This window comes from Tiliqua scincoides, chromosome 1 (genome assembly GCF_035046505.1).
Source record: "Tiliqua scincoides isolate rTilSci1 chromosome 1, rTilSci1.hap2, whole genome shotgun sequence".
Classification (NCBI taxonomy): Eukaryota; Metazoa; Chordata; class Lepidosauria; order Squamata; family Scincidae; genus Tiliqua; species Tiliqua scincoides.
This window is the reverse complement of record NC_089821.1, coordinates 145,411,136-145,425,187: the sequence shown is the minus strand read 5'-3', so window position 1 is coordinate 145,425,187 and position 14,052 is coordinate 145,411,136. Positions and strand designations below refer to the sequence as shown.

The 14,052-nt window shown below is 42.4% G+C and overlaps 1 protein-coding gene across 1 annotated transcript in view; it reads left to right on the top strand.

The window, feature by feature from the left end:
* Positions 1-14,052, top strand: part of SPTLC3 (serine palmitoyltransferase long chain base subunit 3) — a 110,793-nt gene that overhangs the window by 55,564 nt on the left and 41,177 nt on the right. The window contains exons 3-5 of the mRNA XM_066622452.1: positions 1,833-1,987; positions 6,185-6,333; positions 13,746-13,870. Of these exons, the coding sequence (XP_066478549.1) occupies positions 1,833-1,987; positions 6,185-6,333; positions 13,746-13,870 (429 nt within the window). The remainder of the gene's footprint in view (positions 1-1,832; positions 1,988-6,184; positions 6,334-13,745; positions 13,871-14,052) is intronic.

Genomic DNA, 14,052 nt, shown 5'->3' with positions numbered 1-14,052 from the left:
TGTAATCATCTCTCAGTCTTAATAAGGACAGTCTGAATAGCCTCATAGCACATTATATTCAGCTGCCTCTTTATAGGAAAAGTGCTTTATCTACCATAGTTGTCTGACGCATGGAGACGCTGTTCCATTGCATGAACATGAATCAAGCAGGCAATGCTTCTAGTGAAGGAAAAAATGAAGTAGTCAAACAGCAGTTGGTCTGTCTTTCGAAGTGCAGGTATTTGCACATGCAACACAAATAATCTCAGCAAGCAACAAAGTAAAATTGTATCAGATAGTTTCACAATGTTGAATTCAATCAGCTTGCTGTGAACCCCGCAATCCAGTGCATTAAATGATGACCCAGCTATCTTAGTTATCAACATAAAAACTCCCCATAATATTATCTGAGGTAGGTGGCTCTAAGGTGTATAGCACTGTGTCATACCATAAGTGATTTAATTTTTACAACATGATGATCTTGCCTTGTTTGCTATCCCCATGAAGATAAATAAAAATAGGAGGCCTAGATGTAGTCCCAAAGATTGCTTTTAAAAAAAAAAGATAGAGGAAAGTGCAAAAGAAATGTTGCAGCACTACCTGCTGCCATGCCAGGTCTTGTAGCAGTGTCACCTGCACCTTGTGCCCATTCATTTCCAAAGATCTCTGCAAATCTCCTGTATATCAAAATTTGTAGTGTGTCATAATTTGTGGGAAGGAGCAGCTACTGAGGTCATAAATGCAGTCATGTAGGCTCTGTACATCCATATGTATACATGTATGCTGACGTATACCTTTTTGTTTTTTGAGAAGTGCCAGTTACCTACTAAACTCTTAAAGGTTTGGCTGTTTGAGCAGAAATTGAGATCTTTCTTAGTGTGAGTGAGAGCACAGATTAGGAAAATGCAGATTTTGGCAATGCCCGCTCCCCATTGGAGCCACTGAGTGGGACCAGCTGGGGAGGGGAAGGTGCTTTACAAGGTAGGACTCAAAAGCTGGAGGGGGGCAGCAGAAAGAGACAGTGCAGGGTAGAGAGGCAAGCAGAAAAGATAGGTAGGAAGGAAGGTGAGAGAGGCCAAAAGGGAGAAGGAAATGACAGAGTGGCTCTAAGAGGGACCAGGAAGGAAGCAGACAAATACAGGTGAAATAACCAGAGCCAGGTGGGAATGGCTCATAGAGAACAAAGGCCAGAAGCAGATCAGGAAGAAGAGAGAGATTCTAAAGCTTCCTTGGGTTTCCACAGCAATCTGACATAGGAAAGGGCAAGGATCAGCAGCCTGTGGGAACCAGCCAGAGATGGGAATACTACACCCCTTGCACCTCAGGATTGGGCAAGTGTGAAGCTTTGGGCTGTTCAACTCTTGACTGGGAGGGGGAGGGGGAACCATCAGGCAGCAGACAGCTTGAGTGCTCTGCTAACCCCATAGGCTCTTCCCAGACTAATTCTCTCTGAGGATAGTGTCTGTGTAACCTGTTGGACATTGCCCATCAGAGCTGAGGTTTAAAGTTACCCATGCAAGGGAGACCATGCCCTTTTTTGTTGTTCTGGGTTTAGCAATAAAATCCTGATTTACTGGCCATGGCCTAAGCTCATTTTTTTAGTGCACCCCCTGCCAACATGGTCTTCCAGAACACCTTTGAAGTAGAACTGCTCGCTCTCGCTCTCTCTCTAGGAGAGAGAATGACACTGCTGTCTCTTTGTATGCAGGCAGAGGAAGGGAAGGAAGGGCCCAGTCTCTGCCTCAATACTTTCTTGAGAGGGTCTCCTTTTTGTTTAAAAAAAGGAAAGCAAGGAAAATGGAAGATATCATAGAAAGATAACTGCATGCTTCTTTTCTTTGAAAAAACCCCAGGATTTTGTGCCACTATATCAAGATTTTGAACACTTTTATACCAGAAATCTTTATGTGAGAGTAAGAGACAATTGGAACCGCCCTATCTGCAGTGTTCCTGGACCACAGTTTGACCTGATGGAACGTGTTTCAGATGACTACAATGTGACCTTTAGGTAAGGCAGCTAGTAAGATAACTGAAAAAAACAATGTATTGCCTTCTCTCTTCATAGCAAACAATATTTTGTGATAGATCTACTATTCGGAAGTCTGTTGTGGTGGAGTTATTTGCTTTGTTTCACAATTTATTTTATAAACGTTATCTCTGGACTGCAACAAGCATAAAACTATAAATAGCTTCTGTTGTGAGGATTGTATCTCTCGTGTCCTATTTTGAAGACCTTTTTTTTCTTTTAGATAAATGAAGAACTTGGACTTTGTTCCTGAAAATCATAGCTTTTATTCAAAGCAGCATACCTAGACAATCTGGCACCCCGGGCAAACTAACATTTTGGTGCCCCCCATGATTTAATTAATTAAATTTATTATTATTACAATATTATAGTAGATGAAATAACTTTAGCTTACAAAAACTTGTGCCACATTACTTGCTTAGGGCACAATCCTAAGCAAGTCTACTCAGAAGTAAGTCCTATTGTGTTCAATTGGTCCTACTCCCAGGAAAGTGAGGTTAGGATTGCAGCCTTAGGGCCCAATCCTATCCAACTTTCCAGCACCAGTGCAGCTGCAGTGCAGTCCCAAAGTAAGGGAACAAATGTTCCCATAACTTGAGGAGGCCTCTGTGTCTGCCTCCCCACCACAGGATGAAGTGCATGCCCCACTGGCATAGCTGCACTGGCACTGGAAAATTGGATAGGATTGGGCCCTAAGTTGTCACAGGATCATGAATATTTTACAATCTTGGCACATCTCCCACACATACAGTTCTGTTTTAAGTAGCATTATGAACTCTGAAAATATCTGATCAGAAGCATTCTCTCAGAGACAACTGCATCCTAAAGTGTTCTGTCTCTTTAAAATGCAATGTAAGAAGTTGCCCATAAATCATAATTCTGAGCACATTTATTTTGAAACAATGCCTGTTACCCCCAAAATGGGGGTGAAGGTGTTATAATTATACACTAGAAACTAGGATTGTGCCTTTTGTCTTACAATAGCAGCCAACATGGGAAGTCCCATGTCCCCCCCAGGAGGCAGGAGGAAAAAGGGGGATGGCTGAAAAGGAACCGGTATTTTTATTTTTTAAGCAATTTTTGGAGGCAAAACCATAGAGTGGCTTTTTTTCTTTTTTGAAGGGGGAGGAAAAAGAGAAAGGTGAGGATCCTGGGTTAAGCTGACACAGACCCCAAGCCTATATAGGTCTACTCAGAAGTAAGTCCCATTTGAGTCAATGGGGCTTACTCCCAGGAAAGTGTGGAAAGGATTGCAGCCACACAGAGCAAGATTACAACTCACCCCCAAAGTAGATGGGGGCCTCCTCACACACATACACCCCAACGGGCAACTGCCACCCCTATTCCCCCCAGGCAAGATGGAGGAATGCAGGCTGGGGCATTTGCGCGCGCACGCGCGCCCACACACACACACACACACACACACACACACACACACACACACACACACACACACACACACACTAAGAGAAGGCTGGGCTCCCTCCTTCCCAAGTGGAGGAAAGTGCTGAGCTGCTTGTACTTACTCTTCCCTCCCAGTTTGAAACCTATCAGGAGCTCGACCTGTGCTGATGAGATGCAGCACCTCCTCTGCTGCCCAGCCAGCCTTCTCTCCCACCTCACACTGCCCCACCCACCTTGTTCACAGCCACAGAAAAGCAGCAAGTAGGGAGGCAGCAGGTGCAGCTGAGCCGAGCAGCTACAGCCACCTCTCTCCCCCAGATGCCATGCCTCCCTAGGGATTGAATACCTCAGCTCTATGTAGTTACCTGGGAGTAAGACCCATTGAACACAATGGGACTTACTTCTGAGTAGACAGAAATTGGCTGAGGGGGAACAGGGCTGCAGAAGCAGGTCAGCTGCTTGGCTGTTACTCAGCCAGTGGATAGTCCTGAGTGCCTGTGGAACAATCCCCCATTCTGTACAGCCTCCCACCCTCATCCACCTCACACAACCTTCTTCCCCTCCCGTCTCCCATTTCCCAGCGTGCCCCTCACCCTGGGCATCCTGGGATTGGTCAAGGCTGGAGGAGAGGAGAAGAGTACAGGGGGTGCCTAGAGGGCCTGTGAGCATTCAGCATTTTCCTGCTTTTCCAGCAGAGATCATGCGTGCCCCTTCTGCTTTAAGAGAAGGACAAAAGGGCGGGGAGGGGGTGAGGCTGGTGGAGCCACCCCCAGAGGGTTGCCCCGTTTACCCCTTCCTAGGTCCACCAGTAATTCAAAGGATGAATTGGGTCAGGTTCATCTTTGCAGAATTAGAGTTTTGAACATGGGCTAAGATATATCTTCCATGTAATCAGGCTTATCCTCACTGATCATCAGAGAGGACCCTTTTATGGTTGCCGCCACCTATGGAGGTGGGTGGGGTGATGGTGGTGGCGGCGGACGCGGCGGCGGCGGCATAGAGTGGGGCTCTCTCCATAGTGGCACCAACTCTATGGAATTCCCTCCTTCTCAGTTTATGAACTGCTCCCTCCTTAGAGGCTTTCTGGCGAGGCTTAAAAGCATTTCTTTTTACTCTTGCCTTCTGAGGTTCTGACTTCTTAATATGGATATTTAAAGTTTTAAGCATTAGTTTTATGGGCTTGTGTTCTTTTTTAGTGTTCACAGGTTCTTTTGTTCTTTGCTCCTGGATTTTAATTAGATTTTTTGATATATATATATATATATATATATATATATATATATATATATATATATATATATATATATATATATATATATATAATTTTAGGAACTGTTAAAATACAATATAAAAATATAAATATTATGTTTTTGTTGATTTCTTTTTGTAAGCTGCTTTAAATACCCACTTGGGAGATAAAGCATAATATAAATTTGTAAGTAAATAAAATATAAAATTAAACATTTCATAAATAGAGTTGAATGGTCTTATCTCTGTGAAATTTTACAACAGTTTGAATCAAACTTTTCTCTCAGGATTAAATTATCAATCCCTGGTACTGAGATGCTGATTGAGAGCCACAAACTATCCAATTTTCCAGCACCAATGCAGCCATGCCAATGGGGCATGAGCTGTATCCTGCAGTAAGGGTGCAATCATGGAGGCTTCCTCCAGGTGAGGGAGCATTTGTTCCCTTTCCTCAAGGCTGCATTGTGGCTGCACCGGCACTGGAAAGTTGGATACGATTGGGGCCTGAGTTTTTTTATTTTCTTTTTCTCTGCTTAAAGGTATTAGACAGGGCTGCCTGGTATCACCTAACCTGTTTCATCTTTACTTAAAACCACTAAAGGCTAAAACTAAAGGAACTGTTAATATTAATATCAAAATCTGATGATGGAATCACAAGAACTTAACATCTGCAGCATACAGATGATCTGACTCCAATATTTATGGCTGCATTCCTATATATTTTTATTTGGGAATAAGTTCCATTGAACCTAATGAGGCTTACCTCTGTGAACACGCATAAGAGTGTATTGATAAAGATTTTTCTGTCTTATTGAAGCTCTTAAAACCATGGAAGACCAGTACAGTTTGCTTGATATAGAATTAATCATTTAAGATGGAAATAAGGTAATCTTATTATTCTTGGGCTAAGGTAGGAAAAATTACTGGAGGGAATGAGGTTTAAAATAAAGATGACAGCTTGACGTGTACCAAGCTATGTGCATGCCAACCTGTCTCACAACTGCTGTGGCAGTGGTTTGCTGCCACAGTACTGCACAAGTGTGGACCCCAAATTATCACAAATATAAATCTCACTTTTTTGTTATGAACACAGAGTGTACGTGTATTTGGTGGTGGTGGTGGTATCTTTTTAGTTAGTTTGAAAATATCATGGATTATTTGGATTTTTCTTCAAATTTAAGGGGAATGCTTCTATAACCAAACAATAAGAAATCACCCTTAGTCTGCCATCCCCAGAATGGGTTTTCAAGGAAACTATGTGTGCAGCTGTCAACAAGAGAGTTGGAGAAGAATTTTTCATATGTTTGTTGAAATGTAACTACTTATGAATGCTCTTTAAATAAATAAATTAATCTTTAAGTATTTATGTCCTTTTCTTTTTAAATGAAGAAAAGTAAAATGTTTAGCAAAAAGAATAAGCTTTCAGAATGTCATTTTCCCAGGCGAGCCTAGCTTAAAATTTTGAGCTCTCTTAATTTGTAACTTCAAAAAACATTCTTGTGCTTTCCAAATCTTCCCTAACTATAGGTTCACTGGAAGGAAAATCAAGAATGTAATCAACATGGGTTCATATAACTACCTCGGCTTTGCAGAAGTTGAACCTACTGCTGCAAAAGTTGTGGGTGCTGTGTTACGTAAATATGGCACCGGAGTATGCAGCACGAGACAGGAAATGGGTAAGAAGAACAACTTTCCATTGACTACCATCACCTCTGACGAGGTGGCTGTGCTTTCAAATAACCTGACTGTTAGATGGTATCTTAAAGAAATGTTACTTGCATTAAAATAGAATACAAGGTTCAAACCCAAAGCTAGAATTGTAGAGGGCAAATTTGCTTTCTTGTGCTGGTAAAACTGAACCATGTTTTAGTGTTGCTTGTGAACCCTGGCTGTGATCTTTTGAAAAAATTAGATGGTGTCATACTATTTATACTCCTAAAAATTGGTTGAGATGTTTGGCTGCATTGTGGTGCTCTCTCACACTACACAAGCAGCTCAAGTTGGACAGTCTTTCTTATAGCTATGTATAAAGACGTGGAAAAGATGACTGTCTAGACTCTTGAATTCATGTACCCACTTGATTATTTTCTTGTCCCAATTTGTGGCACAGTTGAAAACCATGTCTGTGTTTTCCAACAAATGGCAGCCCATCAGCTGTTGAAGGACACAGGACTGCATGGGGAAATGGTGTGAACCAGGCTGTTTAAATAAAGCTAGCTGCAGTTTTTACAGTTCCACATTGTGCTCCCCCCCCCAACCACTGCAATCTTGGGAATAGCGGTAGAATCATAAGAATCTGTTTTATATGGCTGCTCAATGTGCATAAACCAGCCTTCAGTTTACTCATCTCAAGGATCCGTTATTCTGGGCTGGTTTACATCCTATGTCATGAATGCTAAATTAAAAGTCCAAAAGAATTCATGAACAGAAATTTGCTGGAAATTGCTTTCTACAAATTGTGTGTTGAGGTTAGAATCTGTTTTTGCATCTTATCATTAATGTTTCTATAGCCTCCATTAGTGCTGTAGCATTTAACAACAGAAGAGATTTCCCAGCAGAGGAAATGGGAAATATTGCCTGGAAAGATATGAAGTTATTTCCTGTACACATACAATCTGCAGGGGTTTGTTTCTGGGACCCCCCACGGATGCCAACATCTGCAGGTGCTCAAGTCCTCTAAAAAAAAATAGCATTTCCTTCCTGTGGGTTTAATGTGTCACAGACTGCACAGGCTGCAGCACAGCAGGGCAGTGTTGGGCTGGTAGCCACTTCTGGGTCACACTGAGGCCTGTGACCCACTCCATTGGCCCTGGCATACAAAGTAGAAGCATTTTGCACAGTTTGGGAAACACTTCCGCAGTGCATTCGGGTGCACACCAGGGCCAATGGAGTGGGTCGTGGGCATAACCCAGAAGTGGATTCTTCAATACTACCCCACAGTGCTGCAGTTGCTCAAATGCGCAATTGCCAAGCCTGCAGTTAAGGAGGGCCCACTGTACTTGGATTTAGTTGCAGTAGAGGGAATAAATAATACTTGTATAATGCTTTTTTTCCACATGCATGGTACTTTACAAGTATTACCTTGATGCAATCCTGGTAACACCTTATAAGATAAGTAGCATTATCATCCCCCTATTGCAGCAGGGATATTGCTCCTGAGATGAGGTGATTTGCGTAAAGCCACCTAGTGAGTTCATTGCAGAGGTGAGATTCAAATTGGAGAAGTTCTGATTCAGTGCAATCCTAGGCACGTTTACTCAGAAGTAAATCCTACTGTGTTCTGTGGAGTGTATTCCCAGGTAGGTGTGCAGGACTAAAGGCTTAGGTACTCTGTAGTAGGTTGTTTGGCTCTGTAAAATGCCCCAAGATAGTTTGTGTGGCATGGTGTTACCAATTTGTGGCATTGGTTTTTCTGCACTGAAAAGCAAGACCATCTCTCATTCTGAAAGCTGCTGCTTCATGTAGTTTAGCAAGGTAAGAAATCTACATGAAAGAGCCCAGTTGGAAATTCCTGGTGCAACTTCTCAATGCTTCCTTGGAGCCATATATTTTAACAGGGAACCACAGGCAGGCTGGAGGAAGGTGAAATGACACTGGGATAATTAATACAGTTAATGAGAATGGTTACAGGCTCATATTGGTGTAATCATGTTTGTAACTGGTGACATGCAAGGGTAAAAAGGCGGGGAAGAATTTTATTTATCTATAAATAAACATTGGTAGATTAACCTTAAGCTGTCTCTGTAGCTCAAGTCCTCTAAAAAAAAATAGCATTTCCTTCCTGTGGGTTTAATGTGTCACAGACTGCACAGGCTGCAGCACAACAGGGCAGTGTTGGGCTCTTCTGGTAGCCACTTCTGGGTCACACTGAGGCCTGTGACCCACTCCATTGGCCCTGGCATACAAAGTAGAAGCATTTTGCACAGTTTGGGAAACACTTCCGCAGTGCATTCGGGTGCACACCAGGGCCAATGCAGCAATGGCTTGCTGCAGGACCCGTAATTCAAGGCAAATTACGGGTCCCCAAGTGCCACAAATGGTCCCTGGGTGAGGGTTTGGGCACCCCTGTTCTAAAGCTTTAGTCCAGAAGTTGTAACTTGCCTCTTCTAGTTAACAGAGTGCTTCTCTGCTACCTTGTGACAGGCCCATAAAATCAAATTCTTGATCCCTTCTTGTGCAACACTAAATTAACAACTATTGTGACCTCTAGATCTCATAAGAGAGCATCTACGTGCAATTCCCTACAAGATGCCTGCTTCAGATTGGACCACATGGGCACTGCCTCCATGTGGCAAGATATTCATCTGGACTAATTCAGTATGCAGAAGAGTAGGATCTGCAGACATAACGGATCCACTGGTAATCTTTTAACCATGCTTAAGAGATGGCAGGCTGCAACTTGACATACCACTTTCTCCTCCTTGGTTTACATGGTCCCTGTAAATCAAATTGGAAGTCCTGCTCTTCCATATTTGAAGAAACCGCGCCTGGAGCTAGGTGAAGAAGTGGGTGATCCACTTTCCACTCCTGTTTAATGAATGGAAAGCAGATCACTCAGGGTTGCATCTGTGGGAGACTGGAGGGAGGCAGTGGCAGCAGCAGACTTGTGATGAAGGGCACCTTGAATCCACCATCCTCTTGCTCCCCCACCATTTGCCATTGACCTTTTCTAGTGGGTGGGGCTGCCCCCGCCTGCCCACCCCACTTGTCAAAACAGCATGACCACAGAATCAAAGTGGCTGTCACGCTGATGGAAGCAAAAAAGAATTTATATGAATGGTCTCAGGATAGCTAAAGACCTATCAAAGACCTTGCATAAAGCAAGGCTGGCCTTTCCTTTGCTACTGCTGCTGCTTCACAAACATGAAATGGCAAGCAGTGGAGGGAGCCTCAGTCTGGAGCTCACATGAGAGGTCAAACAATCGGCCCTTGCACTGAGAGTAGTCATATCGCACCAGCATGGGTTCCAGCAAGTCTCTGGAAGGCCAGTGGCTCATTAGAAACTAGGGGCTTGCTGCAGGACCCGTAATTCAAGGCAAATTACGGGTCACCAAGTGCCACAAATGGTCCCTGGGTGAGGGTTTGGGCACCCCTGTTCTAAAGCTTTAGTCCAGAAGTTGTAACTTGCCTCTTCTAGTTAACAAGGCCTGGTCAGTATTAAAAGCTTAACCTTATTATAGGATGTTCTTTTCAGCAGCTCTGTGGAAGCCAGTTTTCTGGCCACGTGTGAGCAGTTTGTATAGGAGCAAATGCAGGAAAAGATAGGATACATGCTCTGTCTTGAGAACAAATGCAGGATATTTGGCCCACCACAACCAGAAACAGCTCTGCTATGAACTCCTCACAAGAATATATTGTGGATAAATGAGATAAATTTATATTTGGTTTTAGCCTTTCACACTCTCTGATGAAGAAATCCCACAGATGCAAAAGATCAAATAGTTGGTTAGCTAATTTTGCTTCATCCTAGGAAGTAGGATTCCAGTAGGCTCCCCACAGCAGAGTAAAGCGATGGCATCTGAGCTATGTAGAAGTTGAGCTGTGTGACACTTTCTATCTTCTTGTTGTCATAAGGGAGCAGAGTCTAACTGCTTAACAATTCAACAAATTGGCAGGAAACATTGGCAATCCCTGTGGTGCCTCGTGTAATATTCATCTGACTGAGAAAGATGACTTGAGTTGATCCCAGTCTGGTTTTGCTAGCTGTGAAGTTTCTGAAGCCTGAAAGAGCTGTGGCTTTTTCAGCACAAGAACATCAACCTGATGCGAATGGGTACTGTCCTAATTAGAGCAGTTGTAACTGAAGAAAGGAGGAGAATTGGGGAATTCATACTTTGTATATACACTCCATATTTTCCAGCATCCCCAAAGACTTAAGAAAAAGTTGGTGCAATATGTTTGGGGCCCCAGTGGAACATTTTGTCCTATGCATATCTGCTGAATTATCTACCAGTTACATCTGAGTAGTATTTGCAAATGTAACATTGCCAGATCTTAAACATGCACATTGTAGCTCAAGCTGTAAAACAATTTGGCTTCACTTAGGCTGCCATCTGACGCACACTTTGGATTATAGGTGTAAACCCCATTGAACACAATGGGATTTATTTCTGAGTAGGCATGCATAGGATTGCACTGTAAAGCTGTTAATATCTTTTTTGCATTACAATTGGATATAGAAATCTGATTAATCTGAACTGTGCTTTTTATGCCTCCCCACCCAGCATGTGTTGTCAAAAACCTCCCAGTGATAAGATCTGGTTAGGGCCTCATTGCTTTGCTTGAACACCTCACCCACCACCCACAGAGGTTCCATGCTAATTAGAAATGTGCAAAGCAAAGGTTGGTTTTGCATATCCTTGTAAATCAGGTTTTGCTTTGACAAAATGAATCAAGAGTTATTTCTCATTGTGATACAGGAGCATTGTCATGCAGAAATGACTACAAGCAGATGTCACTTGGGACATACAGTTGGAATACAACACAAGCTATAACAAAGCATTCTTTGGGTGTTCCGTTTGTCAGTTGTAAAACCAATGTGACAGAGACGACAATGACAGCATGCTTCCATAATGGCATGAAGTTGGCCAATGCTAACTAAATTTGCACAGCCTGAAGTATTCTACTGTCCAATTAGTCGCATCATCATCCAGTTTCCAGTTTAATGATTGGAATCAAAAGCTAGAGTTTCAACACTTCCCGGAATTTTGAAACCCTAATGGGAAAATGTTTGGGGGTGGGGGGATTTGGTGACATTGAAAACAGAAAAAGAAAAACATAAAAAAGTACATTTGTTGTACTACTTCAAGAACATTACATATATTTATGTATCACTTGGCCTACAACTATACTGTTTTGTGTATTTCTGAGATTTAAACTATAAATGTATTTGTTTTGTTCAAATAACCACCAGTATTTGTTGCCAGGGATAAAGCTACTGTACTGTTATACAGTACTCTAAGATACCCAAGTATATTTTAGCTTTTGCTAGGTGGGAGGAAATGGGGCAAGGAAGATTAACCATCAATAATAAAGCAAGCAAATGGAAAGTTTTAAGGTCAGTGCACTTTTTAAAAAGGCAAAGTGACAATCCTAATTAACAGTTGTGGGGACCTTGATTTGCATTGGGACTGCACTATCAGAATGCTCTAATCCTCCGTAAATCACATTGCAGAAACAGAAGGACCTTACATTTTTAGAGAGAAGACTTGGGTAAATTTGCATCCCTATTTTTGGGGATCATACCAGAAGAAGGCAGGGTGACTGGGGGGAGTAGTTTCTAGCAGTTAGTGTATGATTCCTTCCCTTTCTCTTTTCACTGGGTCAGCAGCTGTATTGGGGGACAAGGACTGGTAGTTTCTATCTGCTGCCACCATCCTAGGCTGCAGAGACCAGGCAGAGGGGGACTGTATGTCTTCCTCACAGGAGAGCACAGGCTCCAGAGGTTCATTTCAAAAATCAAAACTACAGTAGCATCTGTGAGTGTGATCAGACATCATTACCCATTAATATAGACTAGGCAAGCAGAGAATCAAAGTACAACTAGTTTATTAAAAAATTTAAAAGAAAGGGAATCAAACCAGAAGGGGGAGAAAGAGGATAGGAGTTGTAGCGGGTTGGTGGAAAATGCCTGAACTCAGCTGGTTGGATGCAAAGAAAAAACTTGATTAACAACCACTAATGCCTTGCAGGTGGAATGAGCAAACCAGACAAACCCCCATCACTTTCTTATATGCATCACATTATTAAAGCAGTGAAGTTGGGGTCTGACTTGGAGTGCAAATACAAATAAAGCCAAAATAAAATAATTCCCTGACACATCTAGCAAGAACAAGGGCCATTGAGAGCAATTTTATCAGGGAGTACAGAGTTTCTTTGGGACCCCTTCTCCATTGGATCATAATGTATATGAATTACAATATATAAAACTATGTAGGCGTACTCAAAATGTGAACGCTAGTCTTTACACAATATATGCAAACATTTTCTGAGATCCCAAGAAAATTCTGGCTCCATTCCTTTGGTTCCTGGGCCCTATTTTTGGACCCTTGGCCCAGGTGCAATATATCCTCTCTCAAGGGCCCTGCCTAGAACTACTGTACTTATTGCCAGCTAAGTACATTGTCCCAGGAATCATGGTCCCTGCACTTCCTCCTGGAGAGTAAGAAGATGTGTGTTCTGCAAACCAACACTAGATTTCGTGGCAGACCTGTAAGAAAAGCACTTGATCATCCTGTGCTTATACTTAAGTAACCTAGTTTTGATTTTGTCACTGTTACCTGATTAGAGGAGTGAGGCCCACCTGGCATCTCCACCACACCTCTTCACCTAGACAGACAGGTTTGTCTGCCCATTCAGTCACTCTGCAGGAGGGTTAGCTACTCCAGGCATGAAGAATGACTCTGAAGTCACAAAAGCACATGGCTGGCTGGTAATGGAATTTCAGCCAAGAGACAATGACAGCTGCAGGAGAATGTCTCAGCAGCTTTTTAGACTGCTGAACCAACACAGGAGCTTATGGGGAGTTAGAAATGTTGAAAAATACAGGAAAATAGGCAAAAAAAAATGGGGAGAAGGGCATTCACAATGCCTATAATGTAATTAAGGAGAGATAGTAAATGTGGGTGCTTGGTTACCCTTGGAAAACATTCCATGCAAGTATCAGTAACAGGAGATAGACAACATCTTAGCATTCTGGGGAACAAATGCCAAAAACCAACAGTAGTCAAATGTCTTCGCCACCCCTCCTAATGGTCACTGACCTAGTAATCTGTAAGTATGCTGATTTAGGGATTCAAACGTGGTCCCATTACCTTCATCGGTTGCTGGGTTTCAGTGGAACCTGGACGTTTGAGTAGTATGTAGTACCTCTTTTCATTGCAACAGTTGACAAGTCCAGATGAAGTTCATTTGTGTTATCTTTTTAAAATTTTGCGTTAATCTCACATACATACATTTTAGAGTAATCTCTTGGGTTTGTCTACATTTTGCAAACTATTAATGTTTGTTTTGGGATTATCTGGAAGTGTGTGTTCATTTCAACCTCAAATAAGACCTTTAAATTTTTTTTTCTTACTATATGCAACAGGCAACCTTGATAAACTTGAGGAACTAGAGAATCTGGTGGCACAATTCCTTGGCGTCGAAGCAGCTATGGCATTTGGCATGGGCTTTGCTACAAATTCTATGAATATTCCAGCACTGGTTGGGAAGGTGAGAGAACATCTTTAAGAATTGCATTGTTCTGTCTACCCCCCAGGAACCTTGAACCATCCGGGGATTTTAGAAAGATAGGTTATTAGTGGTAGCTTTTCACAAGACCATTAGCTGAAGGAACTTTTCCATTCTACCTTAGAATGTCAAGGGTTCAGCCATTACAGACAGACAGACAGACA